The 24,326-nt window shown below is 36.9% G+C and overlaps 1 protein-coding gene across 1 annotated transcript in view; it reads right to left on the bottom strand.

The window, feature by feature from the left end:
* The window catches only part of MALRD1 (MAM and LDL receptor class A domain containing 1), a 513,794-nt gene that overhangs the window by 433,536 nt on the left and 55,932 nt on the right, over positions 1 to 24,326 (bottom strand). Inside the window, exons 10-12 of the mRNA XM_053573250.1 lie at positions 23,315 to 23,522; positions 14,847 to 14,993; positions 6,441 to 6,538 (exon numbers count right to left, since the gene is read on the bottom strand). Coding sequence (XP_053429225.1) covers positions 6,441 to 6,538; positions 14,847 to 14,993; positions 23,315 to 23,522 — 453 coding nt within the window. The remainder of the gene's footprint in view (positions 1 to 6,440; positions 6,539 to 14,846; positions 14,994 to 23,314; positions 23,523 to 24,326) is intronic.

A 24,326-nucleotide genomic window follows, 5' to 3' on the forward strand; every position in this document is an offset into this window, starting at 1 on the left:
TAGGATTACAGGTGTGAGCCACTGCACTTGGCCCCCCAAATTATTTCCGATTCCCTATTTCATTTTAGAGTTCACTGCCACGCTCACTTAAATGCATACCCTCACAAGCAAGTGAGAAATTTAAAGAATGGAAGTGTTTAATCAAATTCCACGGAAAGAAAGCATTCACGATTCTCAATCACAACTAAATTTTAGATCCCTGCTGTAAGTTTCATTATGTCCCAAGCTTGTAAATATGCAAAACAGAGCTTTAAACCTAGTTGTACAAGAGATGTGCATGCCCCATCAGAAGTAGAAGCTGTCAACTGTCCCTCAGTACGTCACCAGTGTGGAGTCATTTTAATAGTGTATTAAGTGTAAATTCCAATGAGATTTATATTCGATGGGATAAGAGCTCAGAACTTATATTTAATTTACTCTTTTTAACAGAATTTTCATCGTGGAGACTTAAAAGTCTTTGGTTATTCTTGACTGAGAAACCTTCCATAGCCTCTTCGAATTGATACTATGAAGGGCAAAATCAAATGAATGAAAATTACTGATGCAGCTGTGATTTCGGAAAGGCGGTCACAGAGTGAGCAAACTCTGTGACTTTCCACTTGGTACATACCAGGAGGAGAATATTAAACCATTAACTCAAAAGCACAGAATACGGTACACATTTCTCACAGAACCTGTTGTGGCAATTTTCTTTACAAGGTATTCCATGAATAGATATTGTACCAGAAAAGAAAGGAATGAACAGGCTGTTCTTATCCGTGCTTAAGTAAATGTCTGTAAACATTCAGAGAGAGAACGGGAGAGAGAAAGTGGAGAGGAAAATGGGAAGGAGACACTGCTCTCTGTCAGAAAATGTACAAAGCCTTAGGATTCCTTAAGGACCCTACAGTTTGCAGGGGTCGGGGAGAGAAGAGTGAAATTAAAGGCACCTTCAAGTATAAAGGATATTTTATCAGGCGACTTGTATTTGTATTTAATGAGAAAGTATGAAAATAGTGTATCTATTTAAATTTAAATAAATAAAAATTAAACCAAGTGAAAAATTCAATTTCTCAGTCATATTTTTTTTTTGAGACAGAGTCTGACTTTATCACCCTGGGTAGAGTACTGTGGCGTCACAATTCACAGCAACCTCCAACTCTTGGGCTTAAGCGATTCTCTTGCCTCAGCCTCCCGAGTAGCTGGGACTACAGGCACCTGCCACAAAACTTGGCTTTTTCTTTTTGTTGTTGTTGTTGCTGTTTTAGGTGGCTGGGGCCAGGTTCAAACCCGCCACCCTACATATATGGAGCCAGCGCCCTACCCACTGAGCCACAGGTGCCGCCCATATTCATCATATTTTAAAAGCTCAATAGCTGTATGTCACTAGTGGCTGCTATACTGAACATAATAGGAAATTTTCCATCCTTCACAGAGTGTTGTATTGAACAGCTGCAAAGCATGTAAGTTAAAATTACGCCAAACATTCAAAAGGTATTTGCTCCACATAGTTTTCAATTTTTTTTTCCATTCTGCAGGCTATTTACTCTGTTCATGATTTCCCTTGGTGTCCAGAAACTCTTGAAATGGATTAAATCCTATTTATTTAAATAAAAAAGGTATTTGCTACTCATAATTTTTAAAGGAAATTACTTTCTTGATGCATGGTTTATTCATTAAAAAGCAGTTAAATAAAATGTTACTAGGAAGACTTGATTTTATTTCTCTTGGGTTTTCACCTACCCACACGTTATACATAATGTGACTATGTGAAACTCAGAATCACTGTACTGAAAAGAACTTTATGTAGTTAAAAAAAAACTCTTCCAACAAAGCTGTTCTTTTCATGGTAAAATCTGAGAGGAAAAAATGCATCTGATTATCTCACTCTTTTTATCGTGTTCTCCAATTTTAAATCATTAATATTTAAAAAAATATATATATGTATTTAGAATCTTTCATTTTATTCCAGAAGGAAAGGATATCATATCAGATGAGTTATACCAGTTACTGAACACAGGTCAGTACTAAAAATGGAGAGATGTGATAATCTTCGCATTCTTTGCTGTTTGGTTTCTGCAGTGCTTCTGGGGTGTTCTCCAGAGGACCAGCTCTTCCTCCAAAAGAATAATAAGGCTCTGTAACACATCATTCTGTGAGCGACACCCCAGATCATGATTTGGAAGCTTTAAATGATTTCTTCCTCGTTTCTGTTTTCTTTTTCTTTTGATTTTGCTCTAGCTTCAGCTGAAACTCTCCTCTTCAAATTTTTGCCTTTTTTCCCTGAACTTTTCCCCGGGCTTTGTTCTAAGTGCCTCCCCATCTCACCACTCCTTGGCGACACCTTCATGTCCTGGCTCTGTTGCATCCTAAACCCTCAGCCACCTCCGCCTTCTCTGCCTCCTTCACACTCAACTCTTGATGTGTTTCTGTCTAGTTTTTGCATGTTTCTATATCTTTTCAAAATCCAGAATAATAAGATACAGAATATGAAAAGTTTTAAAAAGGGAAATAAAAACTAAAACAAGATATCTGTTCTCTTCAAAATTCAGCCGAGGATGTATCACATACACACCCCCCTCACCATTGCCATAGTGATGTTTATAGCTCCAAGTCACAACTGATTGTTTTCTGGTTATGCTTCCCCTCAACAAGATAAATTGGAAGTTTACAATTTTCAATAAAACCAAATCTGTTTCTCTAATTTCAATGATTAATCTGCAAGTGCTTTGATTGTACTCTGGATAAAGCTGGGTAAAGCACCAGCTCACCCCCTCCTCCGCCCACCTGCTTCCTCTAGAATCCGTCACATAGTCTAAAATCTCTTCTTAGATTGAAGAAAACACTCGGGGAACAGACCGTGATGGCACCATTCCATGACATACTTTCTAAGTACTTTTTCTCAATTGTTCTTTGATGTTAGTTCATCACTTCACTTTGAAGAAACTTAGTAAGACGGGGCCTTTTTTGCAAGAGTTTAATAAGTAGGAGAGTATTATAATGACACTGTAGTCACTCTCTTGTGGTATTTTTTCCTGAACTGCTGTCAGTACCCCCTCTCAATTCTGCATTTGCTGGGGCAAGCGCTCATTGACAATGTTGATATTGTCAACATTGAGAACTGTGGAGAACTGTGGTCATGGCAGAGTAGGTCAGCCACATACGCATGTTGAATCGCAGACGGAATGTTTACATTGAGATCACTGTGAAGGCTCAGGGGAGAGGTCTCAGAGGGACTATTTTTGGTCTTGTCTTGTTCTTCATTACTGCCTTGACTGCTGAAAAACCAGCTTACAGGTGTAGCCTACCCCTAATAAGCATCACTTTTGGCAACCAAGCCGTCTCTTACTCTATCTTTGCCTTGATATTCTCATTCACACTTTTTAAAACAATTTGATGAATTATGTTTTGTTCAAAGAATATTAAAAGAATTGAAAACAAGTTGGAGAATTATAAGCAAAAGAAATGCAATAGAGGAACATAAAAGCTAACATTAAAATTGATAGCTTCATATTATTAATCTTCCTGCATTTAACTGCAAAATCGTAAGAGTTTGTGTTATTTACACAATAACTCCAATAATCTCTTGCCTATGTTATATTTCCTAGATAATCGCAAACAGTAGCTGCATTTTAACACCCATAACAAATAGTAGCTTCTGGCTTCCTCACATGGTTTGTCCTGTTTTTCGAATTTAAATTTTCCACGAGTGGCTGAAGGGACTTTTGAAGCTTAAATTAAAGTCCACATCTTGAACAATGATGAGTTGAGGAAACAACTGTGCTTGTAGAAGACATGTGTTGACTATCTATGAAGTACAAGGTGATCCCTGAGAAATGACTCTGAAATTGGGCTGTTAGAGAAGGCAACTCAGAAGAAAGCTCATGTTCCTTTTAAGTCCTTTCCAAAAAAAATTCTTAACGGTATTAGCCTGGTATGATTGTGTGAAAAGAATCATATAATTTCATAAAATGAAAGCTTTAATCACATCAAAGGGCCCAACTTTGATTATCTCACTGCCTCATTTTACCATTTCATAATGAGCCACATTTTTCCCATGAAACAACTATCTGTATGTTCCAATTCAGAAAATCAGCTGGATTTTCCAATGACCCAAGAAAGTAAGAATTTGGTTTATTTATTCCATGCCTTTTACGGAAAGAAAGGATCACATATGACCACAAATGTTAAAGCTGCATGTTATAAACTCAGAAAAGAGAACATCACCTTGTGTACCTAAGACTCTAAATAATCTCCTGCTACTTAGGGAGCTACTACTTCCTAAACGGGAAGTGTTACAGAGTAATCCAAGAACGTCTCCTTCTAACTAAAAGATTACTGAAGTTCAGGCCATAGAGACAAAAGGGAGAAACAGACACCTCTCCTGCAGGCTTTAGGGGCTCCTTGAAGCATTTTCAGTTTTTATTAAAAAAAAAAAAAAAAAAGAAAGAAACAAGGCGAACCATAAGTCAGTATCTGCAGCCTCTGAGACTGCAGCCTTGGTTCTGAGATAAACGATCAAGCATGGAAACTGTTCACAGCAGCATTTTCACTAAGATTTAAAGAGCCGCCACAGCTAAACTATAAATTTAAGGAGAAAGGTGCTCGTTCTCAAGTGGAAACAATGATAAATTAAAACTGAGTCCCAAATAACCACTTATTAATGGCTATTAGGAAGCATGCAATGATGGGAAATGTAGGTCATATTTAAAGAAAAACAATATGAATGTATATTTATATACACGTCTATACATGACTTCTCAGGGAATCTCAGTGAATCACAGGAATTTCCAATAAGCTTTTAATGTTTGTTTTCAAATGTCTGTAGAGCAGGCAAGATGAACACCTTTTCTTCCTTTGCATCTGGTTTCCTTTTTGTATAACAACAGTGATGTCATCACATCAGCCCGACCTTGATTCTAAAGCTAAGTTAGCTTATAATTTTAAAAAAGCAAGTTCTTTGGGAGCGCTCAAAAACCAACCAACCAACCTATATCTATCTTTCTCTTTTTCTGTCTATCACACGGGATTTAATTATAATAAATCTGCAGGAACAAGTACAGGGCACTAAGGTGAGGTGGAAGTGAACACCGAGGTAGTCGTTTCAATCCTTCTATCTGTAAAGATATGGGAAGGAAAAATGAAGAAAGAAGAAAAAGGAAGAAAAAGGGGAATACAGCGTATTAGGAGTCCTGGGCACTGCTGTTCTGACTTGCGTGAAGCTGAACATATAATTAGGTTCATACCTCTGAATGCTATGTAATTTATCATCGGGACTGTGCAGGTTAACTGCTGTGAGCCTGAATTGATAGGCAATGCATTTACTATGTAGCAGTATCGATCTCTTCATTATTTTCTGATAAGTAAAGACAAAAAGATGAGCTGAAATCCTAAGGGCTTGGAGGCATGTTATAACTCTCAACCGAATTGAAAACAAGGAGTCATGATGCATGCCTGTAGTCCCGGCTGCTTGGGAGGCTGAGGCAAGAAGATTGCTTAAGCCCAAGAGTTTGAGGTTGCTGTGAGTTATGATGCCACAGCACTCTACCCACAGGGACAAAATGAAACTGTCTAGAAAAAAAAATAATAAAGGAAGTATGTTTACCTGAATACCTACCTTGAACCAAATGCTCTGCCAGATGCTTCATTTAATCACATTTTAATCCTCATCATGTGTGAAGGAGGCATTGAACCCCAAAGAGAATGTACAAATTGTCTGCACCACCATTAGTAAGTGGCAAAACTGAGGTTTGAGCCAGTACTACTCCTAAATCCTGATTTTCACTGTTGAAATGAGATGGGTACTTGGTCTGTGTTTACCCGGCACCAGAGGACTTACTGGAAAAATACATTTTCAGTAAATGTAATTATAGTAGAACCCCCATTGTTGACCACCTCCCTACACCGACCATCTCTTAAGTTGACCTCATGTTCACAGATCGGACATGCACCACATGTGCACATCGGAACAGGAGGCCTATTTTCTTATGTTGACTATCTTCACGTGTTGACCAGTTTGTTACCATCCCTCAGGTGGTCAACTTACAGAGTCAACCGTATTTTTTCTTGCATATATTTATCTCTCTTCACCCTTTCACCTTTCTTTCCACAAGCACTTAGATAACATTATTTTACTCAATTAACATTGTTTACCAAAAGAACAAGTCATTTTAGCAACATGTATCCACTGCTTTAAGTTATACAAAGAACTAGGTGAAAAGAGTATAAAATAGTAGAAAGCTTCTTTAATAGGCCCCCCTGCCAAAAAGTGGTGCTCGTTAACATGTTGCAAATGATCTTCTAAAAGGACAAGGCATTTCGTGTTGAAATAGGTCACATAAATCTCTTAGTTCATCATGAACTTGACCATAAAACATGGCAGACTTTTACTAGCAGAGTGACCCGAGTCCAGTGATTTACAACCACAGAATGATCAACGGAAATTCGGAACAGTTGATTACCTGACATGGGGCAGAGGCAGAGAGCAATTGTGTAAGGATAGGACTTCCGAGCTTGGCCACCACAGGGGATCGACGTGCTTCAACATAAATAAATGATCCTGCAAAACAATTTGTGAAGAAGTCACATCATCTGGATACAAGTTCTACCACACAGGCAGCAGTTCTGTGCTCCAGCTCTTCACCCTTGTCCGCATTCAACTGTTCAACATATAAAGAAAATTTATGTTTTTATTTATTTACCATTAAGGTCTGAAAAGTATTTTGATATGTATAACATTAAAAATCTCCAATCAAATTAAAAACAAGCTGTTGGTCCAAATCACCCAGACATTTTCATTGGCTTCACTCGTGTCCTAGGGTTTGAAATTAAATGAAGCTTCCAAACTTACAATTAGATATTTGACAGGCCTTTATAAAATCTTTTGTTTTTAATATTCTTTCACAAAGTACAGAAGGGTATGGGCCGGTAGAAAGAGTGTGGTTTCTCCGGGGGCTTACACGTTTAATATTGTTGTCTGTGCTGGAGGGGATAAAAGCTTAATTAAAGATCTAATCTGAACATTATCAAAATAACTGCTTTTAGATTTTTAGCTACAGTGAATGTGCTTGTGGCAGATGTGCAGGAGGATAACATCTCTTAGCAGCTTACAGGATCACACATTCTGAGCTGCTGCCAGGAGGACCTTCATTCAATATTGAAAACCCACACGGAAGGCCATGCCAAACACTGTCAAGGTCTGATCTTGCCCTTTGATAATGACAAAGCGATGGGCAACTTGAAAAGCCAAGTATTTCTAATGGAAAATACCACATGCAAAGAGTGATTTTCCCAGGTACAGGTCAATGCTGACTGGACAGAAATGAAGGTATTTCAAAATTAAAATATTTTAGTGATTCCACCATGTTTGGTCAAACAACCAAGTAGGCGAGTCAGCAGTGTCATCTCTGAGTAGAGAAGGAAAAAAATCCAGTGTCTGTTGGCTTTAAATCTCAAAACCAACTGGGAAGGATCAAGGTCACGGTTCCTGAATTCCAAACTAAGAATAAAGGAAAACAGTATTTGAAAATTCATTAAATTCTTCACGTTTCACCTATAGAAGAACAGAGTAGGAAAAGGTAATTTTGGAAAATATTCTACTTTAAAAAAATCTCAGATTCAAGTAAAGACTCGACTGAATATTTATTAAAAGAAGAATCTAAATTCCAAAAGAAAATTAACCAATATTCAAAGGGCTTGCTACCCCAGTCATTTCAAATAATATACAGGGGCCGCGCCTGTGGCTCAAAGGAGTAGGGCACTGGTCCCATATACTGGAGGTAGCGGGTTCAAACCTGGCCCCAGCCAAAAACTGCAAAAAAATAAATAAAATAAAATTATATACACAATTTTAAACAGGCTGTTAATGAAAGTGGACATTTATACCCTTAGATTCCAACATCTAAAAGGAGCAAAAGGCTTGAATAAATTGGTTAGACTACAAAAGTAACCCAAAAAGTGATGAAAGAAAGAAAACCTAATAAGAAAGGTGTGATCCTATAGCTAAATTTTATTTAATTTTTAAAAATCAAATATCTTCATTATTCAAGGTATCTCATATGTTAGGAAAATACTGAGAGCTCCTCAACTCCTTTATGATCAGAGTATTTTTAATTAAAAAAACACTGATAAAAATAGGACAAAAAAATAAAACCCATACATCAATCTCATTTGAGATCATAGACACAAATATTGTTAACTTAGGAATTATTGAATAAATTTGAAATTTCTTATAAAAAAATAGTGTGCTCTAAACAATCTGAGCTTTCCAAGAATGGGCCTTTGGTTTAATTTGGGAGCTCTAGCAACATAGTTATATCAACAAATTAAAGAGTAAAATTACAGAATCTTACCTAACTATTGAGAAAACTGTGAAAAACAGCCAAAAATTTCAAACAACAAACTCTAATCAGCTTAAAAGGTTTAGTGAGTATACTAGTAGTTAAGGAAATAAAATATCTAGTAGACATTATAGAAAGGAGAGATAAAGTTCTCTACATTTTACCAATAATATAATCGTAAAAATAGAAACCTCGAAGTATTCTATTGTTTTAAATAATGACACACATTACTAAGAGAATTTGGTTAGGTAAACAGAAAGAGAAAAATATTTTTATAATATTTTTATTTACTTTAATAACAGGACTCTAGATATAGAAAAGGAGAGAAATGCTCTACTCCAAATAATAATCAAAAATATGTAGAAATGAATTTAATAACAAAAGGCACAAGATTTACATGAAGAACATTATAAAACCTTGTAGGAGACTATAAACTCTCTGGTTAAATGGACCAAGATAGATAACATATTTATAAATGAAAAGATGGCAGTCTGAAAACATTAAGTCATTGAAAATTGACTTGGAAGCTAAGTGCTATCCTGATGAGAACATTTTAGCCAAGTGGTTGGAAAGTGGATACTATTGTTTAAATTGATATGTACAGATTACTGGATAAAGAGAGTCTGAACTCTGACCCCAGATGCAGGGACTTCTAGAAATATGTTCCTGGATTCATTTTCTTACAAGCCTGCTTTGAAGAAAGTACTGAGTTCAGAGAAATATGGAGTTTACTACGAAGTTTGTTCTTGGTAAAAGCAAGGAGTATATTGCTGATAATCAGAGTTGTTGATTGCAAAGCTCGTACATACCCACATACCCTATAGTGGTGACATAACTAAAATAGTAGTATAAAAATTAAAGAATGGAGTACACTGTCCCCTGGGTTAAAGTGTTCACCTTTGCCTTGACCTCACCCCTTTCTTTTTTTTTTTTTTTTGTAGAGACAGAGTCTCACTTTATGGCCCTCGGCCCTGTGTGCCGTGGCCTCACACAGCTCACAGCAACCTCCAACTCCTGGGCTGAAGTGATTCTCTTGCCTCAGCCTCCAGAGTAGCTGGGAGTACAGGCACCCGCCACAACACCCAGCTATTTTTTGGTTTGCAGTTCGGCCGGGGCAGGGTTATGAACCTGCCACCCTCGGTATATGGGACCGGGGCCCTACCAACTGAGCCACAGGCACCGATGCCTTCCCCTAGTAGTTACACTTTACATGTCTTAAGAAAGTTAGAGGACAGTTGGTATATTGAATATACATGTAAAAATCATAAAGGAACATTACCATGCAGAATAATAGCATAAATAATAAATAAATAAAACAAACCCAGTGAGGTTTGGTTTGGGAACGCAAGAAGGGTTTAATATTCGAAAACTCAATTTACCTTATAAACAAAAATATCTGATAATCATATGATCATAATAACAAATGAAAAACATTTGACATATTTTAACATATATACATTATTCAAAAAGAAAAACTTAGCATACTATGCATAGAAGGGAATTTTCTTATCTGACTAAGACAGCAATTTTTCAGCAATTGTGACACTTAAGGTCAAACTATGGACAGCTTTTCCCCTGAGACAGAAATAAGACATGTTTAGTGACTATCATCAGTTTTACTCAACATTTTTCTAGAGTGTCAATTCAATACACAAAGCAATAACAAAAAATTAGAAGTCTTACTATGTAGAAAGCAAGAAAGAAAATTATCATTATTTGCAGACAAAATTGTGAACCTAGAAAATAAAAATATATTCATATATATTTTTATACATGCATATATATAAGTTCTTAGCCATTAAATAATATTAGCAAGGTCACTAAATATAAGATAAATATTTTTTGTAAAAAAAAACAAAACTGTTTATCTATACAACAGCAACAACCAAAATAAACACTTGATAAAAACTTACATTTATAATAGCTACAGAATCCTAGGAAAATTTTAGCCAAAGATTTAGAAAACCTCTATACGGAAAGTTGCAAAATAAATAGAGGAGCTGAAAACATTTGAAAAGGTCGCCGTTCAGTGAAATACAAGTAAGATTACATTTAAGAAATAATTTTATACCCATAAATAATTTTAGAAAAATTATAATGTCCCTTGCTCTGAGTTATAACTGTCTCACAAAAATGATCCATATAACCTAAAACATTTATACCCCCTGAACATTTTGAAATTAAAAAATAAACTGAAAAAAATTACAATTTAACATAAGAAATAAAAAATAGTAGACTGTATTTGCTACTTGGAAGAATTGTCATGAGCAAGATAAGGACAATAGATACAATATGACATTATATTTTTGACAAAATATGCAATCGCAAACATAATTTAGAATTTGTACATTACCTACTATGTACATATCTGTGTCTGATTATCTGATCATAGATAAAAATATGAGACAGTGAACATGAATTATTTGGGTGGGCGTTTATCAAGGGAGCTAGGAATGGAAGATAGAAGCCATGCAAAAAGGAGAAAGAAAACAAAGATGGATTATAAAAACCAAACAAAGAAATAAAGAACAATTATCAACCCACTCAGCTTTTATAAAATACTACGTACAGGAGTACGTAGTACTTAGCATGGCTAAGAAAAACTGCTGGAGATTAAATAGTTTTAAAAGCTGTAATCAATATTCCTCACCTCTCTAAGAACAAAATGTGCCAGAATTCACTGGTCTTAGATATTGAACCTGTCAGACTAACTCAACGTATCCCCCAGAAATTTCCATGTCACTCTCCTCTCTCTTTCTAGTCCTGTTTGGGATTTTTTTTTTTTTTTATCTCTTCCTCATTCTCTCTTTAAGACCATTACTGACTATCTTAAGGAACGGTAACAGTAATCACAGCTAAAAAGGTGTGGACTCCAGGATCTATTCTTTTTATTTGGGGGGATTAGCACATTCTAAAATAAGAAAGACTATAATATCTAGGTCCCCCTCACTCTGAGTTATAACAATTGCCCCCAATTTTATCAATTCTTTTGTTATCTTTGAACATTCTTTGTATCACAGGAAAAGAAGAATGGGTCTTTCAATATGAACACAGGTGCCCTATTAGAATATTTTTTGCACAAATCATAATAAAGTATAATTATGAGAGGGCAAGAGTCTGAAGGGGAATTATAAATGTCTTTTCCAATTGTCAAGCCTGGTGGTATTCCTGACGTTCCTAGTAGAATGGACAAAAAATATTAATGTTTACTGAGCTCTTGTTGTATACAAAACCTTGACAGGTGTTGTTTCTTCAATCCGTGCCGCGGACCACCCAGTCGGTGGGCTTCAGTCCGAGGGAGAGCAGGGAGAAGGAACGAGGAAGGTTGAGAGGTCGGCGCAGGAATGACAGTCTGACACACCACGGGTCGGAGTATGCAGCTGTAACTTTACTGTGCAGGCATGCAAGTACTTATACACTTTTTCTTACAGGCAGGGGGCGTCATAGGTTACACAAGAGTTATTTTGAGTTAGTGGGAAAGTTACAGATTTTTCCTTTACGGTTGCAGTTTTTGTGTTTAGGTAAGTTCTGATTGTTCTAGATATTTTTAACAACAATTTAACTACTCTGTCTCTGTTCCTAGTTGATAACAGTCAAAAGCATACCTAAAATAAACAGTACAAAGTTTAACTCACTACAAAAGAGCTGGTCTCAGCATGGTTGTGAAATTGTCTACTCCTTCCTCTTTCTAGAGATAACAAGGTTTGCGTTCTCTAGCTAATCGCTCAAAAAGAAAAAAGAAGAAGACTGGTATAATTTCTCACTTCCCCTTCATACACAACCCAGCGTGTTCCAATTTCATCATATATTCCTTCATAAGGATTTTTAGGTAATTGTGGCGATTTAGATATTTTCTTGATTTGAGAGGGGAAAGTGTGTCTGATAAGGTATTGTGTGTGGTTACCAGGAAAGGCGTGTCATAGGCATTCCTACGTGCTTAGAAATGTCTTTGTCTGTCCTGTTTTCCCTGCCTGTGCGTTATTGTTTTATTTTGAGTTGTATAGGATCATTGTCTATTCTAGTTATAAATGATTCTTCTTGTAACAAATCATCTATACATTGTCTAAAATCATTGGTATTTACTGTGAAGGTATTTATTACTTAAATGTCTTAGTGCCTGACTTATAGGCGGCACTGAGTCTAGCAAACTCGTGCCTTATCTCATCCTGCAGTGCAATGGGTCCAGCCCTGAGAAAGCACATTGTGATTAGTATCAGAACACACAGACCTATGCTAAAGAAAGACAAAGTAATAAATTTTAAAGACTGCCACAGCACCGCCTCGCTTCGGCGGTAATGCCGTGGGCGCGGCAAATCCGTATAACAACTCTTCATGGAAGATACTTTTGTTTCCCTGTTTTGTAGCTAACAAAGCTAAACCACACTGGTGTGTGGCAACCTGTACAGCATCAACATGGTGACTTAAGACCCTGGATAGCTCATGCTCTTCCCCTCTGTTATGGCAGAGTCACATGGAGCCACCAGGACACACTGTGGTCACAGCAGCTTCCTTTCAGGAATCCCTGGCCTTGGCTTAGGCCTTCGTCATCCTGATAGAACTTCCACATATCAATGTTTGTCTCCCCTTCACTCTTTCACTCTCTCGCCACCCTTATTTCAGCCAAGACAGTTTCTGGTTTTGGAACAAATCCAATGTGTTGCCTGCTTTATCATGACTAATTGGTCATTATCATACTCAAGATCAATTTTGAATTCCTAGGTACTCACTAAAGTCTCTTTCCTTCCTCTCCGGCCCATCATTTCTATTCTCCCTGTCCAATCATTTCCAACTGTCTATCAGAACTACTTACACCTCTCCATCCTCTTTGGGAATATTTCCTCTAACGAGGGCACATTCCCTGCCACCTCTCCTTGGGTTCTGCCATCTCTCCTCGATTTCTTACTTTTGCCTTTCTGAATACTTTCCACTTTTTGCTGCCCTCAGTTCAGGGGTCGTCTCCTTTAGTGAGGCGTCTGGAATCAATCTGAATCACCCTGCGTGCCCCACAAAGCATTTAGCATATCCTACGGCAATTCTTTGCTTCAGCTACTCAACTGAGCTCACCTCAAAAGCAAGGAACACAGGTTCCATCTCAGTCCATCCAGGTGTGGCTTATGCTATGTAATTAATAATTTGGCTTGAACAAATAAATAATAAATAAATAAAACCGTATGTGGGCTTAGAGAAAGTGTGCTATTACTAGATAGTTCCAGTTATTAATTTTCCCCTTTCTATTTTAAACTTTAAACTTCATCCACTCTGCCACAAAATCTTAAAGAAAAAATAAGGCTCATTGGCACAAAAGCAAAAATTAAGGACTTAATTGCACTGTTGAACAACAAACTGGGTTTATAGCGGCAGCGACTAGAGAGATGGTCATAATCTCTCTGCTCATTTCCCACCACCTCCCTTCATGGCCTCAAATTCATCAATCCCGATTTCTAATGGCTGTAATTAAAGACACAATCAAAACTTATTTTTGACATAGGCTGCAAGGAGTAATGTGTAGTAACAGATGTCTGGGTGTGGTGGCTCACACCCGTAATCCCAGCACTCTGGAAGGCCAAGGCAGGTAAATTGCCTAAGCTCAGGAGTTCAAGATCAGCCTGAGCAAGAGCAAGATCCCGTCTCTAAAAATAGCTGGGTGTTATATGGGCATCAGTAGTCCCAGCTACTCAGGAGGTTGAGGCAAGAGGATCACTTGAGCCCAAGAGTTTGAGGTTGCTGTGAGCTGTGATGCCACAGCACTCCACAGAGGGCAATGGAGTGAGACTCTGTCTCAAAAAAAAAAAAAAAAACAACAACAGGATAATGTTCAATGAGCATAAAAAGGGATCTACAAAACAGTTGTGTTATTATAAAGTTAGTATGACACCAACGTTCAAGAGCAATATCTGATCCCATATAAATGTAAATAAAACCAAAAAAAAAACAAAACACAAGAACAAACCTTTTTCTGTTTTTTTTTGGAGTTTCACAAACCCTTATTAAAATGCTATGTGTAGTTGTGGCTGCTGTATTTTGAGAGGATATGTAAACTAATGGTAGATAAAAGTATATATGTGTAAGATGTAAGATTATTTGTTCTCAAGAAGCCTGAAGAATGATTAAATTGCATTCAAGTATTTGTATATTTACTTTGTAGATAGTGCTAAATCTCTCTTCTCAGTTCCCAGAAAGAAGATTAGACTATTTTCCTTTCTGTTTTGCAAAAAAAAATTGGATTGCTCTACAAAGAAGGCAAGTTTACTGTACCTGATTCCTGGCAACTAGAATTATCGGAAAACTTTCCCCATTCTTAATGCCTTCAGCCCAAACTTTTAAAAAATGCAACAGCAGAAATGTTAAAGCCGTGTTCCTTTGGGGAAACTCAAGCCACTAATTGTTACACTGGTCAGGAGGTTTTAAAGAAAGCCAAGCCAGAGTTTCATTCATTTAGTCTACAGAGGGAAAGGAAAATACACGATATCATTTCATGACACGAAAGAAAGAAAATTAATTTTTTTTTTGAAGAGGAAAATGTCCTACCATGATTCACGTTCTCCATGTGATCAGCTTTGGGCAAATGGTCTTCTCCATTGCTCAATCCTTTCACCATCTCCCAGTGGGAATCTTCGGAGGGAAATGGCTCCCAGCCACAGAAACCAGACTCAAAGTCGCAGGTGAGATGATTTGCTGTTATGGGTGGAAAAGAAACTGGATGAAGGTAAATGAAACGAGTGCTCAGTGAGTCACTGACTCTGCCCTCCAGCCAGTCAGCTGAGCTCAGCACGGTCATTCTGCTTGCTAGTGGACGTCTCTGCTTATCAGAATGGAGCTTCTTTCCCAGCCTCACACAATTCCCCAGGTGGGTGAGAGGCTGGCCCCTCCACATGCTTCCATCTATAAGCCTGGCAGTTGTCATCCTAGTTGGCCATCTCCACTGTTTTGCAACTCTGGAGTATCTCAGCGAACAACTCATTTCAAATCCACTTGACAGAAGGGAATTTAAATCAACTCTGGACACCTGAAGAACTCTATATTCATTTCATATTCTATTTTTCGTTTTTCCAAAGAAAATGCCTAGCCATTGCAGGTAAATTAGATATTCTGAACTGAGTCGTCTTCTTTTAATAACTAACTAGATAAATTCACAAATACTATACTTATCATAGAAAAATGAGCTCTAGAGAAAATCAGGATTGGGGGTGTGTTTCACAAGCATCTTTCCCAGATTCGACACCAAATTCATGAAAAAACAATAGCTGAGGTTTCAGAGGACTGGACAACAGTTAACTAGACACTCTAATAAATTGATATGTGCTTTCCAGAAATTAGTTTTTATGTGCTTAAATTTTCTTTTCCTAAAATAAAAATTACAGTATCAGACTATCTTAGATAACAGTTTTAAGGATAAAGTAACACAATTAATTTTAAAACCTATTTCCAAAAAATTCCTCTTTATGCCAAAGCATTTTCATAACAGTGTGGGGTGAAAGGACAGTAAAATTTTTTTCTGAAAGCCTCCAAGTTTGATAAGATCTCTAAGATCCCCATGCTCTCATTTTTAGTAACAATACACATGTTCCCATTGAATTCCAAATATTTTATATACATTAATCTTAGTTGTCACCAATATCCTCCATAGTAAATATAATTATCCTCAAGGAAAAAATGAAGCAATAGTAAACAATTTGCTTTTGGTAAATTTTAGTAAATGGATCATTTAGACTTTTTAGCTAAGATGGTTGGACACCAAATATTATACTATGAAACCTCTTCAAAGTAGGGACTTTGTCTCACAATCACAAAGAACCTATCACCATGCGCTTGCTTCTAACCATTATACTTCTTTTTTAACTTACATAACATGACCAATTTAACTGGCATGTTGAATAAGCTCACTGTATCTTAATAATCAAAGGATCTTCAAATCTCTATAAACAGGGCTGCCTGGATTAAAAGAGACAGGCAGTCAACTGGTTGTATCCATGGGTTCCATGTCTGCAAATTCAACCAACCACAGTGCTAAAATCCAGTGTTCACTGGATGTCCGGATGTCGAACTGGGCACTCCAAGGACCGACAATTTTATATTTGCTGGTGCCCCAGGGCCAGCTGGGAGGACTGTCAGATTTTGGTGCACCATTTCTTTTGTTGAAAGCAAATATTATTTTCACCTCTGAATGGATTTTCCCAAAAGCAAAATTAAGCACAAAAAGAAAACCCCTTACATATTACCTAACAGGTCACCAAAACGATAAGGAAGAGCAGTTCACACATGAACCTCACTGGAATCTACTGGTCTTGGACACTGTTTTGTTTTTTTTTTCCTCTGCTCTAGATGTGTTTTTCTTTTCTCAGCTCTGGCTACAGAGTTTATATGATATGGCTATTGATAAAAAGTTATTCCCCAAAGGAGAGCCACTTCTGGGTTTTGACACAGTCACAAGAACCTATAATGATGACTATCTCCTTCATAGGTCTAGTTCCTTGGTCCTCTTGAACTTGGGCTCAAGGCCACCTCCCAGCTTGGTCCTCTGTGAGCTTGGGCACCTTCTAGGATATCTCCCAGCTTCTCTAAGTCAGTTGGTGGAGTAAAGAAATATTCAAAGTATTTCCATGACCTCTAAAATGTACTGTAAGTTCCACATTCTTGGCGTGGACTTGACCAAGGAAACCACACCCTCACTGGCCAAGGTACCCCAATTCCTAGAGAGGTATTCCCTGTGACAGAAAGTCTTCCGTGGATAGAATGTCCACCACTCCCTTGGCCTGGCTCAGGAGTGCCCAGAGTACGCCTGTTGTCCTAGCGTAATAATTAAAACCTCTCCTTTCCCTTCTCGCTGTCCCTGTTTGGGTAATAAATTCAGCATTGCTCTGTTGGGGCAGTCAATGATACATCACTACACAGTGAAGCAAGTCCAGACAAACAACCACCATCTTCACGCAGATGGCCACCAAAGACACCATTCTATTTCTCCAACAAGGCAACGGTGTGAAATCGCAGTAAGACCAATGAGTATGAAAATGGGAAGTTCCACATAACCAAAACTTAGACAGAATCTTCACAAGTGATCCTGTGTCACTTGTCTGCAAAGATATGAAGAAAATTTCAAGATGAAGTTAACTGTAGATTAAATACTGAAATTTGGATTCACAATAGTTCAAATCATTTCTTCCATTACCTAGATATCATATCAATTAAAATATCGATCATGGCCAGGTGAAGTGTCTCATGCCTGTAATCCTAACACTCTGGGAGGCCGAGACAGGTGGATTACTTGAGCTGAGGAGTCCAAGACCAGCCTGAGCAATAGCAAGACCCCATCTCTATTAAAAATAGAAAAATCAAGGCCAGAGGATCATTAAAGCCCAGGAGTTTAAGGTTGCTGTGAACTATAATGCCATGGCACTCTACTCAGGGCACCAGAGTGAGACTCTGTCTCAAAAAAAAAAAAATAATTGAAATGAAATGAAATGAAATAAAATATTTTAATAATATATTTCATTTAATAAATATTTGCTTTCAAATACATGTTTGAAATATATATTTACTAAACACATATTTATATTTAGTAAAAATATTTTACTATAATACATTTATTAAAAATATTTTAATATTATTTTAAAATCTAAAAATCTATTTTATTTAAAATCTAAAATGTCAATCACCATGCTTTCCAGAATACTAAACACCACTGGTCCTTAAATAATCAAAATTAAATTTTGAAATCCATCACCACAAAGATATTTGAAAGCAATATGGTATAATTCAGCTTGCTAAAAATCTTGGTGAATTGCTCAGCTGTTTCTACCAATGACATTTCTTCTTATGCCCATCAAGGGATTTTTCTTTTAAGCTAAATATTCTAGAGCTTAACTGAACTATAAAACATAAATCAAATTCATACTGCCTAAGCTGAGATTCTTCCATTAATATCTCCCTTACATAATTCAAAAAGTTTGATGTGAAGTTATAAATTATCTGAAGAAACCCAGGTATATCAAACATATTCTGGCAACTATCACATGTGTTAATCCTAAATATTTGTAAAATCTAAAAAATCAGCTCTTCCTGTTCTAAATACAGTATATTGATAATAACGGTGATTTTGATTACATAGCTGCTTTTGTTTTAACCTTCTGTGATTACAGAATACATTTCACCATTTCTAAGCAAAGTATAAAATATGATATTGTTCACAATTTTAGATAAATTTCACTCAGAGTTCATCAGTTAGAGCAATACTTTCAGATTATGACAAAGCTTTCCCTTGCATATTTAAGTACTATAGCAGAAAAGCAGAAGAAAAATAATTTCATCGGGGCAGCTGAGAAAACTAGATCATGAAAAGTAAAATATTTTGTGAATCTTCCAAAAGTAAATCAGTTCTCTAAGATATAAAGATAAATCTACGTATGAGAAGTGAATGTGGAACATTTTATTTAATGAGCAAATATTAGATTTTAATATGATGATGTTTTAATACATATTGAGAACCCACTAGTATCATTGCCATACAAAACTTGTATACTGGTATTTCCATTTCCCTCAGAAAGTTTTTTAGCACTCAATAATTTGTAAAATATGAAAGACCTGGGCGGTGCCTGTGCTCAAAGGAGTAGGGCGCTGGCCCCATATGCCGGAGGTGGTAGGTTCAAACCCAAGCCCGGTCAAAAACTGCAAAAAAAAAAAAAAATATATATATATATATATGTATACACACACACATATGAAAGACCTCTAGAAACCATATTATAGTAAAAATCGAATGCACTGCACAAGATTCAAGGTTTCATCTTCTTTCACTTGACCTTTGACGATTCACAATTCATATTAGCATTTTAAGTGTTCTGAAAACTCTTACAATTTACAAAACCATTTTATTCATGAAATTTCCCCAACTATTCTGATTCAAACACAGATGTATCCATTCTTCCATCTTTTTTGGAACACAACAGTTAAAATTAATATGCATATATTTTTTCCTGTATGTAATTAATAAACATTTTGTATATCGATATGGATATATCTTATTGTGGTAAGATATGCATGACATAAAATTTAACATTTTAACAATTTTTAACTGTGAAGTTCTGTGGCATTAAGTAAATTCCCATTGTCGTGCAACTGTCATCACCAGCCATCCTCAGAATTTACTCATATTCCCAAACTGAAGTTCCATCCCCATTAAACGCTAACTTCCACTTCATCTTCTCCTCAGCCCCTGGTCACCACCATCATACTTTCTGTCTCTATGAATTCGACTGCTCTGGGTACATCACATATCTGTCCTTTTGCACCTGGCTAGTTTAAACTAGCATCATGTACCCAAGGCTCACTCTTATCACAGCAGGTGTGTGAAAATTGGATACATTTTCCGCACAAATCGTTCAGCTTCCCAATGTATACCTTTCCATATGTATGGCACATATTACAGTTGAGTTGGTAAAAATATTTTAAAATATGTTCCATATATATTTCAGTACTTTTTCCAATTTTATTAATATATAATTGACAAAATGGTATCTTTGTAAGGTGTGCAATGTACATGGTGAAATACTAACCACAGGAAAGCTGATTAACATAGTAACCTGTGTGTGTGTACGTGTGTGTGGTGAGAACAGTTAAGATCCACTTTCGCAGCTAACTTCAAGGATAAAGTGTTATTAACTATAGTCACCATGCTGCACGCTGGATCCCCAGAAATTATTCATCTTCTAACTCTAAGTTTCTCCCCTTGGACCCACATCTTCCCATTTTCCACTTAACAAATTTTCTGGCAAGCACCGTTCATCTGCTCTGTTTCCATGAGGTCCACTATTTTAGGCCGCACTTATAAGATTGTTCGTGCAGAATTTATCTCCCTCTGTCTGGCTTACTTCACTTAGCAGAATGCCCTTCAGGCTCATCCTTGTTGTTGCCCAGGGCAGGACTCACCTCTTTTTTACTGCTGAGTAACTTTCCACGCTGGGTTAGTGTGTATATTTATACACCATCTCTTGGGTTTTATCCCTAATCCATTGCCAAGAGGCTTAGGTTGTTTCTGTATTTTGGCTATTGTGATTAAAACGGCAATGAACAGAAAGTGCAGATGTATTTTCCTCTTAATTGTCCTTATTTTTACACAGGGTCATGTTAGTAAATGTCAAAAAATCTACTGTTTGGTAATGCTCTTAGGTACTAGTGCAGGAATGAGCATTTTCACTTCTATACTGAGAGGCTGATGACTCGTTTGCCTTTAGCTTTTGTCAACATTTTTATACACCATCTGTTTCTTCCCTCAGCTGTCTTCATTTTTGAAGTCACTTTGGCACAATGGTTCTCAAAGTTTAACACGCAAGTCACCTGGGATGTTATCACAATGCAGCCTTTGGGTCTACAGGGCTGGTGAAGGCCTGAGGTTCTGCATTTTGGGCAAGCTCCCCGGTGATGCTGGGGCTCCAATCTGCAGAGTTTTCTGTAGCTGCAAACCAGTAGCAAAACCCACTAGCCCTTGACAATTAACTGCATTTGAACAACCTCTGGGCTGGGAGGCTCAGTAACTGCATATATTAAAATAGTGCCCAAAGTAAGGGCAACTGGACCATGCAAGCACACCTGATGAGTCTGCCTTTGGGGAACACACAGACTGAAGAGTACCACCTGACAATCCTCACGGGTTCGTGCTGACTCGTTCTCCAGAACATGCCAAGTAGTCTTTATCTATTCAAACTGCCCGGACAAGGTAGACTGTCCTAGACACTCATTCTAAAGTGTGCGGAAAAGAAGATAGAAAGGCATTTTGAGGGGCTCATCAACTTAGAATCTTTACTTATGAAAAAAACTTTGTATTACAAATTTAAATTGGTAAAAAACAAATTTAAAAATGTGTGTAAAATGTTTTGACGTGGTTGTGAATTTCAGAGGAAAGCCTCTCTTGTTTTAGAAAAATGTATGTACTCATGTGTCTCTTTGCACAAATAAATACGTTTCTGCAAAATAGCATAAATGTATACCCATTCTAATTATTCAAATCTATGTAAATTATTTCTTCAGAGAAAAAGTGTTTACATAATATTCTCATGTTGGCATCAAAATATATGCATAAGTATATGTATATATTTTATATGTACTATGACTACTTTTAAATGCTATCACCTATATTAAGTGAATCCCTGTCAAGAAAACATGACAGGCTTTCTTTGAACAGATGAGGTTAAATTATTTGGAAATCTTGAAAAACTAAAAATGAATACTTGAACTATCAATGAATACAATGATTATTTCTGTTGATCAAAAAGATTAAAAAGTTACCTATTGCTGTATTTACCCAAAGAAAATAGAGGAATGGTATCAAAATCCATTGAATCAGAAAAATACCAGCTAAATAATTAATAAAACAGCAGCAAAGGAAGAGAAATGGAAAAATATGTCAAAAATCAAATGCTAAAATATTTACTAATGCTCTGAGTGAGATTTAAGAAAACAAATTAAAGGGAGAGAAGAATGACTTATTACAAGGGAAATTACATTTTCTTCCAGTTATTGAAATTAAGAGTCATAGAAACTGTTTAGAAAGATGAATTTCCCCAAGAGAAAAGTACCTGATTCTCAGTTAAAAATTAAATAAAGCACAGAAAGGAGCCTGACATACTCATATTAGAGAAAATAAACTGTCCTCTCTTTGTTCTTTTTGAATGAAAGAAAGCTGCCCCCAAACTCCATTGTTTATAGATATCAGTTTATAGATCATTTGGTTTAAAGCTAAGTGTTTGAGAAATTAACCAGATTGCTGTTTACCAACAGGCCAGCAGGGAATTTCCTCATGTTCCTCTCCCTTGTTCTTAAATCAGTGGTTCTCAACATTCCTAATGCCACAACCCTTTAATACAGTTCCTGTGGGTCGCTGAGAATCACTGCAGCCTGGACTTACCCATCAAAAGAAGCACATCACATGGAGATTTTAATTAACAAGGTAATATGTATATGTTACTATGATATTTCCCTCAGCTCAACAAACTAGCTCTCTAAAATAAAACACCATACTAAAATGATGTCAAAATTTTAATACTTTTCAAAAAGCCCATTGTTTGTGAAATAAAAATTGGATCCATATCGTTGGAATTCAGGGTTTCTAAAGAGATGCAAGGGTCTTAGTTATAAGTCAACTCACAGGAGAGCCATCCCAGGGGTTATACATTACATTATATTCTATTGGAAATATGACAAGGTTTGAATAGTGATGGGATCTCTTATCACCACTCCCGTCAAAGACTCTTCAGAAAGGCCTGATAGAAAGGAGCTGGGCTTTCTTTCTCTTCTTGCCTAAAAGCCAGTTGTGCCTGAAGCAATTTCTACAGTGAGCAGCCATGAAGGCTACCCCGAAGGCAGAGGCAGCCCATCTTCTCTTTGCCCCTCTCCCAACAGTTCCCAGGATAGCCGGTTAGAGAGGAAAAAAGCAGGTTAATTAACCTGCTAGTCCAGGTTAGCAACCCCTACTATGTGCCTCCACTGGAAAGGCACAAAGAGATTCCACTCTTCCACCAAAACATTACATTAACATAGAGACCTCTGAAGAAACAGGGCTAATCATTCCAGAGCAAGAACGAGCACCCATCTACTTCATACAAATCACCTTAGCCAGATAGACAAAGGCTACTTTATTTTTTTATTTTACGTTATTATTATTATTATTTTGAAGGCAGAGTCTCACTCAGTCACCCTGGGTAGTCCCGTGGCATCATAGCTCACAGCAACCCCAACCTCCTAGGGATTCTCTTGCCCTGGCCTCCCATGTACAGGCACCCACTACAATGCCTGACTGGTTTTTCTATTTTTAGTAGACACAGGGTCTCGCTCTTGCTCAAGCTGGTCTCGAACTCCTAAACTCAAGTAGTCCACCCACCCGTCTTGGCCTCCCAGAGTGCTAGGATTACAGGCATGAGTCACTATGCTAGGCCTGACAAAGCCTACTTTAAATCCTATGAACAGTCACGCATTGGAGCATGTAAGTAAACCATGAATTCACTTACAGCAAGTTGCTAGGTGTTCATCACTCCCGTCAGAGCAGTCCTGTCGAGAGTCACAGACTGATTCTTGGGCGATGCATTGACCACTAGCACACGTGAACTCATCTGCAGAGCAAAGCTTTCTGCGTGGGTCCTGGCCACAGGCATAGACCTGGAGCTGATCAAGCCCAATAAAACTTTTCTGGCTCAAAATAGTACCTTCAAAGATAATCTTTGGAAAAGAAATGATCAATTTGTAAGCTTAAATCTCTTTTCAAAGACAAAAATAAGCAAAAGATAATAGAGATTATAGAGTTACTGAGAAAAACATCTGTTTAAACTACCAAATGCAACATGTAACGGTGTTTGTTCCTCTTTGATAAGCCCAGCCCAACCTGTAAGACTGATGGACACATTTGCTCCAAAGCTAATGAACCTCCAAGAAACTACATAAGATCTGACAAAATACAGTGTCCCATGTAACCATTTAGAATATCCCTGACTGCAGACATGTTCCTTGATCATCACCTTTATAGCTCTTTCATTTTTAAGGGCTAAGTATTATCTTAACTTACACAACAAAACCTGTATGTAACTATATCTGATTTGTTTTTGAACTACTGAAATTAATATTTAGATACATGAAAATAAATGTCAGGCAAGTAGGAAGGTATACAATATAAGAATAGAAATTTTAAAGAAATAAAGATAAAAATCTATTAAACTTGCATAAAAGAATAATTTCCTTCATAACAAAAAAGTGCCAATTAAAGAAAGTAAGTCCTATTTTCTTCAATTAAATTGCTAGCTTTTCTGGAGGTACACTGTGTCAGCAAGTGAAACACCATACAGTGCTGATCAAGTGTAAGAAAATATCAAAGTATTATTATTCCTTGAGCTCTACCAAAAACAGTGGTTAGTCAGCACCCAGAGTACATAAGTATAAACAGTGTACTATGTCAAAGATAACTACCTCTCTGCTCACCATATGGTACCACTAGCTACACAGGACTACTTCAATTTAAGTTAATTAAAA

The sequence above is a fragment of the Nycticebus coucang genome, chromosome 20 (assembly GCF_027406575.1).
Source record: "Nycticebus coucang isolate mNycCou1 chromosome 20, mNycCou1.pri, whole genome shotgun sequence".
In the NCBI taxonomy this organism is placed as follows: Eukaryota; Metazoa; Chordata; class Mammalia; order Primates; family Lorisidae; genus Nycticebus; species Nycticebus coucang.